This window comes from Cydia pomonella, chromosome 11 (genome assembly GCF_033807575.1).
Source record: "Cydia pomonella isolate Wapato2018A chromosome 11, ilCydPomo1, whole genome shotgun sequence".
Taxonomy (NCBI): domain Eukaryota; kingdom Metazoa; phylum Arthropoda; class Insecta; order Lepidoptera; family Tortricidae; genus Cydia; species Cydia pomonella.
The window spans coordinates 14,665,636-14,685,716 of NC_084713.1; the positions used below are offsets into that span (position 1 = coordinate 14,665,636).

The window sequence follows — 20,081 nt, forward strand, 5'->3', positions numbered from 1 at the left end:
GAAAACCCAGCTTAGAAAAAAGCGTGAAATTAAAATTTTCTATCAGGGCGCAACCCTTCACGCCTACATTTTTTTTTTAATTTGCCGCCCTTATCTACTGACGGAAACATAAAGGAAATGCCTTGACAAACTATAAAAGTTCAAGCCCATATCAATAGGTAGCTCAAATGGGGAAGTATCTTCACCTTATAGAAAACTACGGCATTATAATATAACAGGCCTAAAAGCCAATGAAAACTCATTCAGTTATTTAACGTTGATATTCTCGCGCAACAAATCAAATAAAGCTAAAGGGGACAGACAGTCTTACACAGATAGCCCCAATATATATTATAAGCAAAGCTTGTACTATGGGTTGTATGTTGTTCTTGTCCTAAAACACCCCAGGGGTGCAAAGCGCCTTCACAAGCTCGCGCCACGCCTTTCTATCTTCAGCTCGCCTTCTGGCCTCGCTCCAGCTCAACCCGACCGCTCGTAGCTCCCTTAGGACGGACCGTTGCCAAGAGTGTACAGGACGCCTGGAGCCATGGCTTCCGTCCGGCGGTTTCCAAGCAAAAGCTGTGGTAGCATTATTCGTTTCCCCTCTTCGAATAGTATGTCCTATCCATCTCCATTTCCGTGTCGCGATTTCTTCGTCAATACCCATTGACCAAGTTTGCCAGCATATACTCCATAGGTCTTCCTTTCGAATGGTTTTTGGCCAGAAAACGCGAATGATCGACCTGAGGGACTTGATGACGAAGACCTGAAGTTTATTAAATTATTAGTTAGGCTTTTAGTCACTCTCCACGTTTCGCAGCCAAAAAGCAACACAGATTTCACAATGGATTCGAAGAGGGAAACTTTAACACGTCGCGTGAGCACATTCGACTCCCAAACAGCCTTTAACTAAACGAACGCAGCCTTTGCCTTCTTTATCCTGTTGTCAATGTCTTCATTCGCTCCACCTTTGCAGGATAGTACGCGCGCCAGGTACACAAACTTTGGCACTGAGCCTAAGTTCTCACCCCCCAGCGACAGCGGATCCGTTGTACTTGACTTAACTCGCGTGCTAACTGTCTTACGTCTGCTGATCGATCATCGTTCCACATCATCGTTCGCGACATTTCGTGGATGAGTTTCGATTTTGCGAAACAAGAGTCCGACAAAGAAGATGAATTCATGAATTCCTGCCGTAAGTATAGTATTTTTCTCCAAACATCCGAGCAAATAAGGTAAAATAATTATTTTTAAGTCCCGAGCATTGCTAAAATGGAACCTTCACATCAAAAACACGTTTTTTTTTTTTAAAGTTAATGGCACAATTTATATATACGTACATTCATCATTCAATATTTGTTCATTCGATAAAATTGTTCAATAGAAATAATAATTGTGCAATGTAAGGTGTATGTGCCCGCCTGGGGGCCACCGTGAAAACCGATGTTCGCAAATTGCGGGAATCTTTCTCTTTTACTTTCACTAAGACATAATTAGTGTGACAGAGAAAAATGCCCGCAATTGACGAACTTCGATTTTCGCGGTTATAGCCCTAATACTCTTTAAAAAAGTTTTGTAGTCTATGATTTTATTAAGCAGTATTCGCATGATCATACCCTACGGTCTTGTAAAAACGGGACATGTAAGGTCGTTTATCTTCTATCTCACTCTATCCTATGTTGCAATGACAGTGCGACAGTACTGCTGAAACGTCCAATTTAATTTAAATTTCTCGATAAAATCACTTTTCTCACATTTCCTGCAGTAATGCAGTCGACTGCAGCAGTAATGCAGCGCAACAATACTACCGTTTTCATTACTGCCGCAAAAGTCAAGATCGATTTTTCTACCCGATTTTTTGACATTTGCGGCAGCAATGCAGTCGGCAGTAAAGTCGCGCTGCAGTAATGCTGGTGCATTCTAAATCCGAATGTAACTAACTTCCCGTACTATTTTTGCTACAATGAGGTGAACATTTCCGAGGAAAGTCATAGTCATTTATTAAAAATAACATAAATATTACATGACAGGTTATTAATTAAGGCATTATTCAGTTGCAATATAACATTCAAATTAATTAAAATATTCGGATAGGTACAATGTCAATATAAAAAACGATTAGCTACAATATAAAACAGAATTATCGGATATGAATGCATGCATTATTTACATGATTAATTTTTATTCATAAATAATTTACTTATAAATACATTCTGATTTATTTTACATTATGTCATTAATTTATTACTTAATTTGATTGAAATATAATTTGATTAACAATAATAAAATTTGATCAAAAATTTTCTTCAATATCCTCGGAAATAGTTAATCAAATATTTCCGACGATATCACATTATAATAACGATATCTCTCAGCGCAAAACCAGCGCGCGTGTGTGGAGCGCATTTAAGGGCGATGTCACTGTCAATCTTCATAAAGAAAAAAAGTGACGGATTGTACTTTTAAATCGTGTATTATACTCTGTCAAGTCAACTTTTTATGTAAGATTGAGCCTTCGCATTACTTTACTCTTTGCTTCGCACCTACATTTTCCAAATTTGCTGCTTAAGCTGGCTTGCCAGAGTGTAGCAACCTAATGTTCGCAATTTAACGAAGAAATTAACATTGAAGTACCTAGGTAGGCAATAGTTATTTAGATTGCGACTAGTCGCAATTTGAGCGGTTGTGCTACCCGTAACAGAGACAAAGAGACCCTTTGTTCTCTGAACAAGCGCCAAGCCAATGGCTTTATCCACGTGAAATAATAACGGTCACTGTTTAACACCGCGGGATAGAAAGTGACAGATATTGTTTTATCACATTGTCACGTAGACAAGAACGACCATCATATACGTACAGTTCTCTCAGTTAGGACAATGTGCAAGGAAGATATATGAAACCATTTCCATTTGGCAGCAATGATATTATACAACTCTCGATAGGTTATACTCATATGTACATAAGGAGCAAAAAAATCTTTCATATTTATTTTATATTTATATTTAAGTTCAGATACATTTAGGTTTAGTGATTATGATTAAGTTTAGTTTTTAATTAGTTTTATGTTCAGGTATATTTTAGTATGTATATTCCATTCATCTTTGTCATACTTGTTGTTAAACATAAGCGTATCTCTTTCTCTTTCGGTGGGAGCTCATTAGCACGTGCCCATAATTACTCGTTGTGCGGCTAAAGGCAACTTGTGCAATTTGTACAAGGTTAGCGCTTTAATTTTGGACCTATCTCGAGTAAGGCGATCCGAACCATGTCGCGTGAGTGATTATAAACCCGAGAGTTAAGCCGTAAAATTAGCTTTATGTCCCACGACACGGCAGTTTAAATTCGATTAAATTCGACTATCTTGAGTTATAATCAGAGTTCGGACAATTTTGCGTCATTGCTCGCAATAATGTGGACATGACTCCAAAATTAATCAAATATGTAATCATTTAATTAATTTCTTACTTGACTTAAATTTTAATTCCTAGTCAATAAATACAAAAGTTTGTTAAAGTATAGATTTATTAAAGAAAATAATCAGTATTTTTTCCAAATTGTTTAGTTTATCCCGATTTTGAGGTTATCGCCCACAACTTAGAACAGAAAATAAACTCTGAATTATACTGGAATAATAATATTCCTATAAAACTACTTAAGTTTGCCCCATTAACATCAGTGGAGTGCGAGTGGAGTTTTTCAGCACTTACGTATATTTTTGATGTAAAAAGAAATAGATGACTGCAGAAAATTTGGAAAAAATGCTGATTATTTTCTTTAATAAATCTATACTTTAACAAACTTTTGTATTTATTGACTAGGAATTAAAATTTAAGTCAAGTAAGAAATTAATTAAATGATTACATATTTGATTAATTTTGGAGTCATGTCCACATTATTGCGAGCAATGACGCAAATTTGTCCGATCTCTGGTTATAATATCATTGTTTGGAAGCTGCACAAGTTCGCTGCGATTTGGTTGCGGCTTGCGGGAGGATGCGGGACGTATCTTTAACGTTGGAAGTTCGCTGAACAATGGGTGCAAGGAGAACAATTTTGTTACATCGTATATTAGGTACAAACCATTTTCAGTAGAAAGAAATTTAACCAGACAAAGTGCGAGTCGGACTCGCCCACCAAGGGTACAATTTGTAGGTACATATTATAAAATGTTTCAAAAATCTACAAAAAGATTCATGGTTCTAGGTCAACAGAAGTACCCAATAAATTTTCATTCCCTTGAGAGGGTCAAAATATACGGTATTGCGGCATAAACGGCTGTAGGTATATTTTTTTACGTCAACTAAGAAGTTGATTTTTTTCCAGCTTCAAGGGACTGTAGACCTGAGTATGATATGATATGATATGATATGTTTATTGGTAAATATTTACATTTACAAGTCATTTTATATATAATTATCTTATGATAGATTTTACATTGGATGTCTATTACATTATTTATTTACTATACTCATGTATTAATAACTTTCGACTCGTATAGCATTACAAATATTACAATACATAGTAAGATAACGAGATATTATTATATTCCTATATAGTTTAGTAGGTACACGATTGAGCCAATAACCCGTGGCCATCGAAAAACTCGTCAATGGTATAGCAAGCCATTTCTAATAGTACAGCTTTTAGTTTGCGGACAAATATTGCATCCCTAGAAGCTTGCTTTATTTCATCGTCCAGTATGTTGTACAGTCTGATTCCCATTACATGCATAGACTATATAAAGGTATGGTTTTAATTTCAACTGGATACCTACACGAGATTCCCGTTCCGTACCGTTCCCGAGGTAAAGAGTGTTGACAGACAGACGAACAACAATGTGACCCTTTAAGTGTTCCGTTTTTTACTTTTGAAGTTGAGGTACGGAACCCTAGAACCGGCAAATTTGAAAAATATAGGCGCGAAGAGTCGATTTGCCATACACATTTTGAATTTTGCGCCTTTTCCTACTGAAAAATTGGTTTGCTAGACTGTAGATGTTCCCAGCTTTGCGATAATATTTGGATAAAATACAAAGTTGAATGCCGCTCCTAAAAGCAATTTTTACTGTTATTAATGAGAGCCCGTGACTGACGTCGTACTTTTGTGAATTTGACTAGCTCTCCAAACAGCAAAACATTTTTATTTCTAATCTCACAATTTCTTATCACAATACATATTTGTGCCACTGGCCAAAGAGCGTGATACCATACCCGAATTATTTAAAAAATAAAGAGCAGGTTTTTTTTTTTTGTTTTAAAACCCAAAAACATTTTTCATTGCTTTAAAAACAAGTTTCATTGTTCGTAGTAGCCGATATCCAATAAGTTCTTGATCCAATATTGTTTCAGTAAATTATCCATCAACGGCAATTGAAGTTTTTTTTGTTCCTAATAGGTAGCTAAGGATGAAACATTCAAAAGTATGGTTAAATGATTAAGGGCCACCGCAGACATTGTGAATCAGAATATAATGACAAAACTGACAAACCAGTTTTGCCAGTAGAATAAGTTTTTGTCAAAAAAATAATTTTTAGTACAAATATTAATCGCTGACTGTATTTTTCTTACCACGGGCAACTCGTCGAGACAGTTATAGAAATACCAAACACAATTAGGTTGCGTTGTTTCATCACATAGTTCCTATGGCCACCTCCTGTCTCCATCATTAGATCAGCGCGATGGTACCATAATATTGCATTGTCACCCGACTTCCATATGTATGCAAATTTTCAGCTCAATCGGATATCAGGAAGTGGTTGAAAAATGGTATGCAAGATTTGAAAAAGTTACCTACATACGAACATGTCAAGTTAAATAAAAGCTTGTAAAAAGGCGGCAAATTAGTAAAATATGGCGCGAAGCGAAGGATCGATCTCGATCAACAAAGTGGGTTTGCCAGAGTATATACAGTCTGACAAACACAACCTGTCAGTAAGTAAGAACAAACAAAACTATACTCATCCCTTTCTTTTGGGTTAATAAAAAAGTACTTATTTTTATATCAGAATTATTGAAATGATAAAAGTCACTTGGCTGTAATCAAACTATTCTTTGCTTCGAGCTTCGAGGAACTAAAAATATGTTGGACCATAGATATTGGTTAGAACGAGATACAGAGATGAATGACCTTGGTTTCTCGCTCTGCCTTAGATCATGCAAGATCATGCAGGTCCGTGTGAATGCGACTTTATAAGATTAAAAAATATATATAGTTGGCGGGAAATTAAAAAAATACCAAAATCAAAAACACATCGTACATTTTGTTAATAAAAGTGCACTCGTCGCCTTTTCTAATTAATTCAGTGTTTCCCATTTGTCCAGAGTACAATAAATAAAACATACTTTTATAATGTTGTCACCTGAAGATCAGCAAGTACAAATATGCCTACTGAAATCCAATTTAGAAGAAATTGAAACTAGCTTGGTAGTTCAGGTAAGTATGAAGTAGATTCCTACTAATATTTCTGATTTCTATATACTACTTTAATGTTTCATTTCTATATGCATGTTGAAACTTTTAAAATTCATGTGTAGACAGAGCAATTTCCTACTTATTGCGATTTTAATGTAGCTTCGTTCAAGCTAGAGCTACCTTTATTTGGGTGTATACAAATAAATAGGCAAATCCGTATTCCTTGTAAGTGCTTTGTAAGCTTTAAGCGATAGATATAAGTACCCAAAGGCCTGTCATAGTAAAAGAACATTAGATACACATCAATTTATCCAGGATGTACGTGACGTACGTAATGAAGGGACTATTTAATTTAAACTTGGAAATAGTTATTCTACAGTTCTAAATACAAACTCTGCTAATACTAACTTTTAGTCTCACTAAACTGTTAGCAAAGCTGTGAAGCTACCCCTGCATATTAATTAAATAAACTGGGTCACTCAAGTGTTTAAAGAACCACTTGAAGTTTAAATTAATTTAGAGATGTTTCTTTATGATATAATGAAGTGAATCGTCGGAAACGTAAGTACCTACGTGGGGAGGTTAGAAGTAATTTAAGGTTTTAGAAATAGGTACTTCAGCACACAATGGCACCGTTTTCATGTCAAATAAATATAACACTTGAGACCAAGAGCAATGAAAAGTATATTTGGTGAAAATGTTCATTACAAAGTGTACTTGGCTTTCATTGATTTTGAGTATTTTATTGTAAACAAAGTGTTCTTAACCATTTAAAAACCTAACTTAACCTATTTAAATACTTTTTCACCGACTTCAATTCCAAGAAGGAGGAGGTTTTGTATTCGGTTATGGCCATTATTATTTACTTATGTCTGTTCACCGATTATTCCGAACTCAGTGGTCCGATTTGAGTAGGTAATTGTAATTTAATAGGATAGGATAATATCTTATTTTTGAGGTCGGTTTTCTTTATTTAGAAAAGTTGTTACTGTACGGCAGAAACCTGTTACTAAGCTTGTTCTAAGCTATTCTGTTTTCTAAGTCTGTGGGCAGTTACTGATGCTGAAGCAATTGGTGCTCAAATTTTCTCAGTAAAATAAAATGAATAACTAAGAGGGCGTCATACGAGAAACAGTACGTAGTCTTGCCATAAATTCTGTCCTACATAAAATTCAAAATTTATTTTCACAATAAAAGAAGGCTTATAAATAAGTCAGGTTATTTTTATTAATCTGGGGGCACGGTAGTGCCCCCGCCAAATCGAGCGCGAAGCAAACACTGCCGTACCATCCTTTACTGGAACCATTTCGCCGCATTTTCATATTTAACTTAAAATTAATTGACATTTAATAAATATAGATGGAATATTATTAAAATAAGATGTAACCGCCTACATTCAAAGTAGTAAGAAAGACGTCAAGCTTAAACGAAGCAAACCTGATATTTATTTCTTGAAATATTATTTATAGATTTCCTTGAAGTGGGTTTTTACGTGTCTTTTTTGCTTGCGTGTTCCATATTCGCCGAAGCAACATATGTTATATTCCTGTTTTATAGCATATGTTATATACGGGTGAATTGCAAAAAAATTGCATAATTAAGCGTAGTTAAGAAGCTGTGATTAGTCTTAAGTTAATTGATTCATTTGTGTTACGAATATTAACCATGTAAATTGTATTGTGTTGTGTTGTTTAACGTACACATTAAGTCTATAGCATAATACGCTTACACACTTTCATGCACATAACTTAAATAGAAATGGCTTAATTATCGTGAATAGAATCAATTAACTTTCGACTAATTAGTTTACAAAAAACATATTAATAAATTACATTGACAACTGGGGAGGGAAGCCTAAAGCCGATAAGCTAAAGGAGAAGGTCTGCAAGTTTCAGGTTTTCTTTGAATTTAAAAACTAAGTTCATTCCATTCGACAGAAGAGTTATCGAACTTTAATATAAGGCAAAACGATTGTATTTTTTTGAACTTAATAATGATTTATTTAAAAAAGTCTGCCAAAAACCTGCTTTGCCCTTCTCCCTTGCTTAAAGCGGATAAGCACTACAAACAAGGAGAATTTACTAAAACAACTGATTTTGAGACTTAAGTTGTGTGTCTGTCATAAAAATGATTAACAAGTTTTATATATATTCCGTCGGTGGCAAACAAGCATACGGCCCGCCTGATGGTAAGCAGTCTCCGTAGCCTATGTACGCCTGCAACTCCAGAGGAGTTACATGCGCGTTGCCGACCCTAAACCTGCCCTCCCCCGTTGAGCTCTGGCAACCTTACTCACCGGCAGGAACACAACACTATGAGTGGAGTCTAGTGTTATTTGGCTGCTGTTTTCTGTAAGGTGGAGGTACTTCCCCAGTTCTGGGCTCTGCTCTAAATCTGGAATGAGATCCACTGGCTGTGCCCTACCACACAAAGCGAGATGACATTCACAATGCCCATACCTCTCTTTTAGACGTAGTTTAAGGACGTACCCGGGTCCACAATATATTTATTCAAACAATAATCTTAGATCTATTTTATCAGTTTTTAGCAAACTAAGGGTGGAAATTCAGATTAAAGTCTCAATCAAAACTGTCTTCCCGTTTTTTTTTCTTGTACTTATTCATCTTTCGATAAGCATTGTATCTAAAGCAAAACAAGTAGGTCCCTGCTTTGTCCCACAGAACTTTTTTTTATTCAAACAATAAAGAAATATAAATAATAATTCCTAAGGTACCTAACTCATCATAAATATTATATCTAGTAACTTGCCATTAGATTCTGTTAAGGCAGCATACTAAAACTATTGAGTGTGTCACTTTCGAATGATATTCTTTAGGTAACATTTTTCTGAAAATTCTAGGAAGCCGATTTTTATATTTTACATTAATAATAAAACTAGCTAGCATTCTCAGAAGGGCTATTTTATTATAAACCGTTGCTTACACACATCTTCGATGTAAAACTCTATGATGTAACTTTACACTTTACACACACACTTTATTTGTCTAACTTAGCCCTTACGATTTTAATACGAGAAAATGTCACATTAAAAAGAAAGAAAAGTGGTTGTACGGTTTTGAATACAATGGACCAAAATAATAAAAAGTAAAGCTTCAAATCAGATTGGAGTGCTCCAAAGTACCTAATGTAATATTTAATCAATTTAACCCCACAGCGCTCAGCTCTGCCAGAGCTGGACGAAGAAAATGAAAAGCAGTACCGAGAGACGATGACAGCGCTGAAAGTGTCGCGCGCGCAGAACGAACAAATAGAGCGGCTTAAGCAGGAAAATGGTGAGTCATATGCATGGCTCGATATGGCTCGTGCTATTTCGCCTTAACTCGTAGTGCGACCGATCACTATTGCAGCGTAAAGGTGAGTTTCGGATGTCAACTGCAGTTGCATTACTGTTGCCGGGTCGTTGTTGCCGCCGTTGTATTTGTAAATTTCCATGATAAAATGAGTGACTTTTTCTGCTGCCTTACTGCCACGATTATGATGTTTGTTTCGTCACTCATTTTATCGAGGTCATTAAATAATAATAAATAATCAATACTTGGGGACAATCTTACACTAGACCTCAAACTAAGCAATGCAAGCAAAGCAAAAGCCCATGACCCAGGAACAAATATCTGTGTTCATCACACAAATAAATGCCCTTACCGGAATTCGAACCCGGGACCTTCGGCTTCATAGGCAGGGTCATTACTCAATAGGCCAGACCGGTCGTAAAAAGTGTAAAAACACATTGACAGATACAGTGCAACAGCAATGCAGTTGCAGTTGACATGCGAACGTCACCTTAAATGTATTCGGCTTCAGGCTACACCAGGCCATCTGACCTTCCAACCCAGAGGGTAAACTAGGCCTTATTGGGATTAGTCTGGTTTCCTCACGATGTTTTCCCTCACTAAAAAGCGACTGGTCAATATCAAATGATATTTCGTACATAAGTTTCGAAAAACTCATTGATACAGATAAAGAAATTTATCTTCGACCCATACTGCCCTGCTAAGGCAATTGGCGGTATCTAATTTTTAGAGATTTCGAGCAAATTGAGAAAACGTGAAATGCGATTTCGCGTTCACTCTGAAAGTCTTAATTTTAAAAGTCAAAGTGTATTGTTCGTATTAGGTATCCATATTTACTTATGACAGGCTTTGATAAAAAAAAAAATAGTTTTGGATTTTTATTTGAGATGCGGCCATTACGCTTAGGATTCGTAGCTCAGTTTTTTGAGTTACTGCTATTTTTCTTAGTACTCTCATACTAAAATCGGGTGCTAAAAAGTGTTTAAAAAAACAATATAAATATACAAAAAAATACACATTTAAATTGTGATTTGTCTTATTTACAAATGATAACAACTAGATTTAATGAAATACCAAACTAAATTTATCTCTTTCTACGTTATTATAGTCCTTAAACAAAATGTATCCTAAATGTATGACAGTTTAATCAAATTGTGTACATTGTTAACGAAATAGGTATTCTATTTATTTGTATATTTATCTACATATCTTTATATCGTCAAACTGAATAACACGTCTCTAGGCTAGGCATTAGACTCTGAAACAGGCAATTCGTTCCAAAATTTCATCCTTTTATTAGGAATAATATTGAGAGAGGAGAGGAGAGAATGAGGTTATGCCAGATATATTTATATCAGAATCCATTTCATTCATCTCTACAGTGGTTAACGTGAGCAGTGATTTTGTACCCGTGTTGTCGTCATAATCAATTGTTTTATTTTCCACTGGTATTGCACAAGGTCCACTCATATTTGAATCTCCATCAGCTAAATTGCAAAAATCCGAATAGATTTTTGAGGTTCCTTTGATGTCAGACAAATTTATTGATAAACTTGCATTAAGATCATCGCTGTCATTTGGAAAAAAATAGGGATCAACACTCTCTATATCCTGTTTCAACTTTTTTGAAGTTTTAATCTTTTCTCTGAACGATGTATTTTTCTTGGCTAACTCCATTAACAATTTCGACTTTCTGCTCGACATTTTAAACCTAAAAAAGAAATAATGAATAAGGAACTTAATACATATAAAACTTAAAATCTAAATCTAAAAATAAATAAAACTAATCTTAAAATAAATAATTAAAAACTATCCCCCTGCGGCATGGTGCCGTAGATGCTGGCAGCATTTCCTCGTTGTATCGCAATACTTATTCTCTGTGCGAGGAAGCTGCCAGCTCTACGATCACCGGTAGCGTCTTCTATTTTTTTGGCTAATTCCTTAAATAGTGTAGATGCATTCGGACCCCACGGGCCAAGGGTCTCGACGCCAAAAGGTACGAAATCGTATTCGGGGCCGAGACCCCTATATTTGATCTTTTTTAATTTTTCGGCCGCCTCTGCCGCCGCGCCGGGTTTTGCAGTTGTGCCGTGGACATGAGACGGGGCTAGAGTGTCTACACATGTGGCGTCCCACACCAGCACCCGTCCCATCTTCCACGGAATTAGTGACATTCCGTCCGGTCTCTTACCATCGTCTCTTACAATACCAGCTGGCTCAAGAAGAGCTGGCACGTTCACGCTGGCAAGAGACCGGCGGAGAATATCGTTAAGCGCGGCGTGTCTAGAGAAGCGGCCGGCGCTCCTTTGGCAGGAGAGCCCGTGGTGTCCGAGGGCGTCGACATCAGTGCCGCAGGGGCACCTATGTGGAGCACAGACCCGGACGCCGAGTCGCAGGCAGGTTGCAACGCGCAGAGTGTGCGGTTCCAAAAATGTGCCTGTGTGTACCGAAGGAAACGCGTGCAGCCAGGCGCCGGATTCCTTCGTACCCGCTGCTAAGAGTCTGGCGCGTGAGGAACCTATGCTGCGACTTAAGAGAGAGTCATAGATAATTTTACAATGGACGTCATCCCAGGTCCTTTGGGAATTTAGATTTTCGGGAAAATCCTTACCCGGGCAGGCAATGGACCAGGCGTTTTTAGACTCCGTTAAGCCAGCAATCTCATAGTTTGGAGGGCAGGCCCTTAGGATTTTGCCTACGAGAATTGCTGAGCTATGAACGGAAGATAAAAACGCCGGGGTAGAAACACTAGAAATTTTGCGGATCCCTATCCCACCATGACGAATGGGAAGGGATGCCTGGGTCCAGGACTCTTCACTAAGCTGCAAGTTCAAAATCGATTCCACATTATTTCTGATAATGTCGTCTAAAGGTATTAACAAATTATGAAATTTTGAGAAAGAGCAACAGCGAAGTACATACATTAATTTTGGTACAAAGAGGCAGAATTTAATAATAGATAAAGCGAAATGCGGACTAATTTCGAGAAGACGACTTTCATAATTTTGGAATTTAGAAGTTGTGTCGGAAATGAAATTTGAATAGATTCTTCAAAAATAGGAGACCCAAGGAGGCAAAGAGAGCTTTTGTCTATTATTTTAATGTTTGGTGTAAGGAAATCAAATTTTTGCTTTACATCCAGAAGATTTAAAGAGGCGTTATGAATAAAAAGTTCACATTTGCTATAGTTTAGGTCTAAGCCAATTGTTTCAAATTTTGATTTAATGGTCGAAAGGTCTGATAGCACGGATTCGAGGTCGCCTCCCAGGGTTCCGTCGTCTAAATACCAAACGTTAAATTTTGATTTTAAATTTTGAATAATTGGATTAATGGCCAAACTGAATATTGCCGGCCCGAGAGGATCACCTTGCTGGCAGCCGACTTCTGAAGATATCATATTATCGCGGTAAATTAATTTGGTAGGGTCAGCATAGCAATGCAAAAGGTAGTTATAAATTTCGGGTATGTTATTCTTTATTTCTGTCAGCAAGGTATCCCTATTTACCGAGTTGAATGCGTTTCGAACATCAATTACACCAGCACATCACAAGATGAATTTGAGAGGTACGTGCGTAAGGCATGGACGGCTGCCTCACAACCTCCTTTTATGCCAAAACCCAGCTGTACAGGTTCAAAAAGGGGTTTTAATTTGGAGATTATATATCTGACTGCAATTTTGGAAGCGAGACGTCTTATAGTAGAGCCAACGGCAATCGGTCTAACTCCTCCGTCCTTTTTGGAGAGGGCGATGAGATTTGCCCCGTATAGGATCGGAACTATGTCCGGATTCACATTTCCTGTGTACATGACGTTAATTAATTTGGTTAGAGATTCGACGAGATGCTCACCAGCGTCGCCCACGGAATGAGATGTAAGATCTTTTAAATGTAGGGGCGAGAGTCCGTCCAGACCTGCAGCAGAACCGATTTTGAATGATAAGATACCTTCCATTACGTCTCTGTTTTTTATTTGTAGGCATGCCTGGTTTGCCGTTGGTGGGTCCAAAAAGTGTGGGATGGTGGGACCTGGGGGATGTTTTGTCTGTAAAGCCAAAAGAGTGTCGGGGGTATCCGGCGATAGCACGTCATTTGAGAAGAGGAGGCGGGCGGCACCTTTAAGGTCGCCATCGCTTATTTTATTTTCAATGTATTTAGAATGGTTGAAAGTTGTGTTTGATTTAATTTTATATGTAAATGCGGGCGTCGGAAGAATATTGGCACAATTGTTTTTAATTTTTTGTGTAAGCGATATATTTGAATCATCTTCTTGAACGTGGAGGGTATGGTAGGAGAAAAGTAAGAGACGGTGCCAGTCTTCGGTGGTGTTATTTTCGGTACATTTGTTAATGATATGAGAGAGGTGTGATGCGACAGAAATTCTGGCCCCACGGGGTATTCTTTTTACTATGGAGACATTATTTTTTAGATGGCTGAGATGAAGGTGAAATGGAGTGGTAGGTTGGGCGGCTGTGGGGAGGGAAATTGGCGAGTTAATTTGGCTATCATGAGATGGTAGGATATTTTGGGTAAGGCAAGTTCTATGGACTTTACCCGTATGGATATTAAGTCCTTTAATGTTCTTGAAAGCCTTTTGGCACAACTGGCATACGATTGACGTGCTATTGCCGGCGGGTTGCGTCGCGGGCTGCATTCACACTTAATATACGATACAATACAATAGATGGGGACAACTTACAGCTACAAAGCACTAAAAATAATAATTAAATAAGTAACTTACAATATTATGTAAAACGTATCAAAAATTGTAAAACTATAGCACGATTGTCCTGGGGTCGTAGGGTTATGGGATAAAGGCAGCGGGAATCCCTTGAGGTCGAGTCTCATACACCTACATATGTGTGGCTGCGGTTTAAACGAGATAGGCACTAGCAATAGTAGCAATTCACTTTAAAATCACGAACAGCACGAATAAGCGTAATATGCTTCGGTGACGGTTATTTTTCTTGTTTGTAAATAATAGAAATTTGACAACCAGCCGTCATGTTGTAGGAGTAACGCAAGGACGCATTTCTTGTGCTCGGGCTGCGGTCCCCGCACGGAGGTTGCAACGTAGGCTTGATAAATATTGTTGAGCGAGGTTCGGAGTAAACAATACTATGGAAAATGGAAATATTCAAGAATGTTTTACAAAACACACGTGTTTATCCGTTGCTAGGTTTTTTTTTTTTTTTTTTTAAGAAATAATTGAATTAATCAAATCTTTATTTTTCATGTCCATGATCAGAGACTCCCATGCTAAAAAAAACGACGTGTTTATAAAGTCAGTTTGGAACCACCCAAACACCTATTTTTATACGCAAGTTATAAACGGTAATTACGTTTCAATACTTATTATTCTTTCAAGCTCTCACCAGTACGTATAGGTGTCCATACGTCTTGTTCTGAAAATCACAATATTAAACAAAAATAAACAAACATGACACTATTATGTCCTATATGGCTGTAATCAAGTGTTAAAATTTAACTACCTATGTATGTAAAATAGAACTTTTTTTTATTAAAATAAGTAATACAAACTGCTATAATTTCAACTTACCGTGTTAATCAGTCAAATATTATCACTGCACAATTTATTAACTTATTATTAACGCTAATTATCAATATTGTCAGTAAAATATAGGTCAGGTAGTATCTATAAAAATTCCAGTTAACGCGCAAATTGTGCAGTCAGATGCAGGAATAGATAAGTGACTGGAAACTTTTATGTAAGGGTCTGCACGTGTTTGTTGGCTACATCATTGTATTTGGATAAACTAGGTAGAGTTATTCTGGTAACATTGTGCCCACTTCTATTTTAATTTATAAAGGAAGGAGGGAAAAGGTTTGCTAAGCGATATTTCCTCGTTGTTATTCTAAACCACTCGCGGGAATACGCGCGTGATAAATACCAACTCTCTCTAGGGCAGCAATAAGAGCCCTTCCCCACGACAAAGTCTCGATTTTTGCAGGATCCCGTTTAGTAGTATGCGTGTTTATATAACTGACGTTCACACGAGCATCCAGTGTGTGAAGGGAACCGGCAAAAATCGAATCGTGTCAATTTTGTTGTTCGCGTTTTGCAACTACAAACTGGATAGTGTTGTCCAGTAAAACAGGATCCAGTTTAATTACACGTATAGTCTAAAGAAGGTGTTCCTATTAGCTTCCTGTATACAATATTTTCTGGCACAGTAGTACGGGGAGCGGGAGATGTGCTCTACTGAAAAAACAGGATCCAGAATAGTGTGTGACACACAAATGATTTTTGGCAGGGTTCAGTAAAAATCCGCTCTCGCAGAACTGGACCTTCGTGTGAAAGGACTCTAATACTCGTACATTGTAAGAAGTTGATAAAGATGAGAATTCTGCTATATTTTTCAGATAATTGATTATTGAGCTTCACAGTAAAAATCGACTGTTCTAATAGATTTTTATAATCGTTTCATTTATAAGCTATGATTCAACTAATCGACAATGACAAATTTATTATATTAGTAATACCAATATAGCGTTTTAATAAAACAGAATCAATTAGTTTACTTTGCCTAGAATTTTTCCGGGCGCATCCCAGATGGCTTGTGATATATAGGTAGACAAGATCAGTTGATATGGCCGCATTATCTTGGATTTAGTTTGTACACGTGATATCATCGCGTGATATCCTTTACTATTCCCTTGCCATCGGTTACATTTCTTGTATAAATTATCGTATACAAGCCACAAGGCAAACCATTAGGTTACTCAAAATTTAGTTACTTAATAGTTTAATAATTGGAGTGTAGGTATAAACCCGTACCAACTATTCTTCACCCTGCACTTGACTCTCTTTGTTTCCTTCAAGCTTCATTAGCTTCAGACGATAGACAGTAAACTTTAAGGCACCTACAAAGCCCGCGGTAATTGAAATGTCAGTCCGGGTAACGTTTTAAACCTGGTGAATGACAGATCAATGGAAAGACGTTTTATGTCAGAACTTTTGTTGATTTAAAATCACAGAAAGTGTCTTGCACAGTAATAAAAGCGTGTCCATTTTCTCGGTATATTATATAAGAGCACAAGACCGCTGGCATCCGAGCCATGAAACAATTCACAGAGGTTGCTGATTCGTATGCTGTAGTTGGACCAGTTTAATTTTTTTTTATTTTTTCAATTTATGAGCTGGGCGTGGTCGATCCGTAGCCTGCCTTTTAGTGTCCCGGTACGACACGGTCCCTACATGGTCCTTTACTTGGCTCATATAACTTTTTATTGGTCAAATTATTACTCAATCCGAATTCATAGGGTTTTCACGTTTCAGGGCGGGCTCTTGGGGCAGACGCCCCAGAGGTGCATACATTGTGTGTAAAATAATTATAAGGCCCGGGGTGGGGCGGTTGCAGCTGCCCCCTGTCTACCTGTACCTGTCTACGCCCATGCTTTTCATTTGATAAATATTTGCTATGAAACCTTTTTTAAAAGCTTAATTTTGAAACAAAAAAATAGCACAGTCAGCATCAAAAGTAACGCATGGTGCGTAGCCAACGTGCCAATCGTTAACGCTCCGTAGCGAATGAAACGCAAATGTCACTGTCACACTGATATGCAAGATTGATAGAGAGAGATTACCTACTACGCTACGCTACGGAGCGTTATCGATTGGCACGTTGGCTAAGCACCCAGAGTACGCGTCAAAAGTATTTACTATTCTCTAACAGCTTAACTTAACAAAAAGATATATATGTCTCTCTATGTTGTACGTCTCATGTGTAAGAGATTCTTTTGGACTCGAATTGTAGATTTTACCTCGAGGTGGAAACGTAGTCTAGGGAGGCAGATACTTTTGATTTTGCCACTGAACCGATTTACCTAAATATGGTCGGACCAAGCTAACGCTGCACAAACTTGTATACAAAGTGTGGTTGTGTTACTTTATTCACACTTTGTCACGCCTTAGTGGGACTCAGCTCAATTGCTCATAGATCATCTTAATAATAATATTTTTTTTGATGGCGAATACGTTCCTTTGCTGTAATGTCTTTAGCCCCCTCCAGACTATGCGCGAGCGAACATACCGCGACGTTGACGTAGACTCCACACTCGCACAACTTCACGGCGATTTCGCAGTTTGGTTCGCGGCAAGATGGCGCCGAATCGTCAGCTGATCGGATTTAGTTTGCGGCAAGGCACTGATTCAAACTGGGAACTATCAAATAGATTTTTGGTTGATCATGTTCGCACCCAATAACCAAGTAGCCGCCATAGAAGGTTATGACAGTTTACAGATTAACCGACTCGTGAGCGAATTCGCGGCGCGAAGCGATCGCGAGTGTGGAGTCTTGCAAGTTCGCGCTTCGCGTCTCCTTTGACGCGGGGCAAATACCGACAAAAAACGGGGAATAAGGCGTGAAGGCGTGAACAATCTGCGAAATCGACGCGAGGGCCCTCCACACTCGCGTTCGCGGCTTCGCGCCTCACTTCGCGCACGAGTTTGGAGGGCCCTTTTGAATTGCGAGCTTTGTTATATTGGTGAATAGTTAAGGGCTTATTACACTTATCCTGCCTTCGGACGGCTAACAATCGGCCGCGACGTCGGCCCCGATATCGGGCCAAAGGATCGTTTTCGCATCGCAATATTAGCGCATCGTTTACAATATTTCTTGATGTAAAAACATATCAAACATTAAACATTTTTGCCAAATTGGGGCAAAGTATTTTTTTCATGTCAAATATTGTTAACGATGTTCTTATATTTCTTGAAAAGGAAAACGATCTTGCTCGGGTGCCACAATCGTAAGGCCCGACGGTAGGATAAGTGTAAATAAGCGCTTAAGGTCGACAATGAAAAAGTACTCGTAACGTTCGAAAACCGTAGGCGATATCAAAATGTTTGCGAATAGGTATGTGTCTGAGAACTCGTATTCTATAGCACACCAGGCAGGGGCAGTTTTCCGCTGCCGTCTTTCTTATGTCAACTGTGTACGGGTACGTGACGGCACACAATTCTTTTGTGTTCTATTTAACTTTAACTTGAGGAAAGAAAAGTATTTACAGTTTTACGACTCAACAATGTAACTCGCGAATGTTCACATATCTATTTTGTAAGCGTATCTTATTGAACAAAACAATAGAAACAGAAACCTTTGTTTAGATTTAAGGTTACATTACTGTTGCTGCGTCGTTGTTGTTCAATGTTCTTGATAAAATAATGATACAGAACCTTTATGGTAACGTTCGGATTCAGATTGCATCAACATTACTGCTGACTACTACATACGTCACCTATAAAACGGGCGATTTCACTGTAAATTTCCTCGATAAATTTATCTATCAAAACAATTTATTTCCTCACTCACTTTATCGAGTAGATTGATAGTGACATCGACTAATTTCCCGATACTGCAGGGCATAAATGGGACTCGGGGAACATTTATATTTTTATTAGCCCATAACACGTTCCAACAGCAAAATTTATAAGTCTCAGAAAAGATTTTTTTATGAGAACCCTTGATTCCCATTATCCCACATCTTGCTTAATTGAGCGAGCGATTATCTTTTCTGGAATGTTTTTAATAACGAGTACCTAGTTTATGAAGGCATGCAGAAAGAGACCGACACGTTTTCATAGAATCCTAGGCAGTCCACGCGAAGTCCCGAGCGGAGCACAGTAGCATATAAAGTTATAAATCAATAATCCGTTTGTTATAGTTTGCAAAATGAATGGGCCCTGGATGGAAAGTACCTAACCCCTTTATTACCTGTATTATATATTATAACTATATATGACTATTTACACATTTGTTTTATTTTATATCCCATTTATATATTGTAGGTTATAGGACTTATAGGTTTACCTATCTTTTAGAAAATTAAATAATTTATGCCGCTTAGTACAATTTTGATGTCTACCGTTCTCCAAGTCTTCCTCAATTGCTCAAAGGCTAACTGGAAGAGATCCCTGAAAGGGATAAGTTCGCTTTTGTACAAATGATGTGTGTTCTTTCCTGTTTTATGTTTCTTTTTGTACAATAAAGTGTTTTACTACTACTACTACTACTACTATTACCGCATACGAAGCCATATACGCGGCGGATATGATATTCTACTCTATTGACAACTATTAAAGTTCAAATATCAACAAAAAAAAAATACATGCGGTAAGGGGTTAAAACCTTAAGTTATGTGAGCCAACCGTGTGTGTAAACCGTGAGCTACGTTAAGATTTAGGATATACTAATTTCATTAAAATTCCTTTCCTTCTTCCTCGCGTTGTCCCGGCATTTTGCCACAGTTCATGGGAGCCTGGGGTCCGCTTGACAACAAATCCCAAGATTTGGCGTAGGCACTAGTACGAAAGCGACTGCCATCTGACCTTCCAACCCAGAGGGTAAAGAAATCATTCTTT

At 37.7% G+C, this 20,081-nt stretch overlaps 1 protein-coding gene across 1 annotated transcript in view; it reads left to right on the forward strand.

Annotated features, from left to right (window-relative positions):
* The first annotated feature begins 6,066 nt into the window (after positions 1-6,066).
* LOC133522921 (uncharacterized) overlaps positions 6,067-20,081 on the forward strand; it is a 43,685-nt gene continuing 29,670 nt past the window's right edge. The window contains exons 1-2 of the mRNA XM_061858403.1: positions 6,067-6,411; positions 9,566-9,683. Of these exons, the coding sequence (XP_061714387.1) occupies positions 6,328-6,411; positions 9,566-9,683 (202 nt within the window). The 5' untranslated portion in view covers positions 6,067-6,327. The remainder of the gene's footprint in view (positions 6,412-9,565; positions 9,684-20,081) is intronic.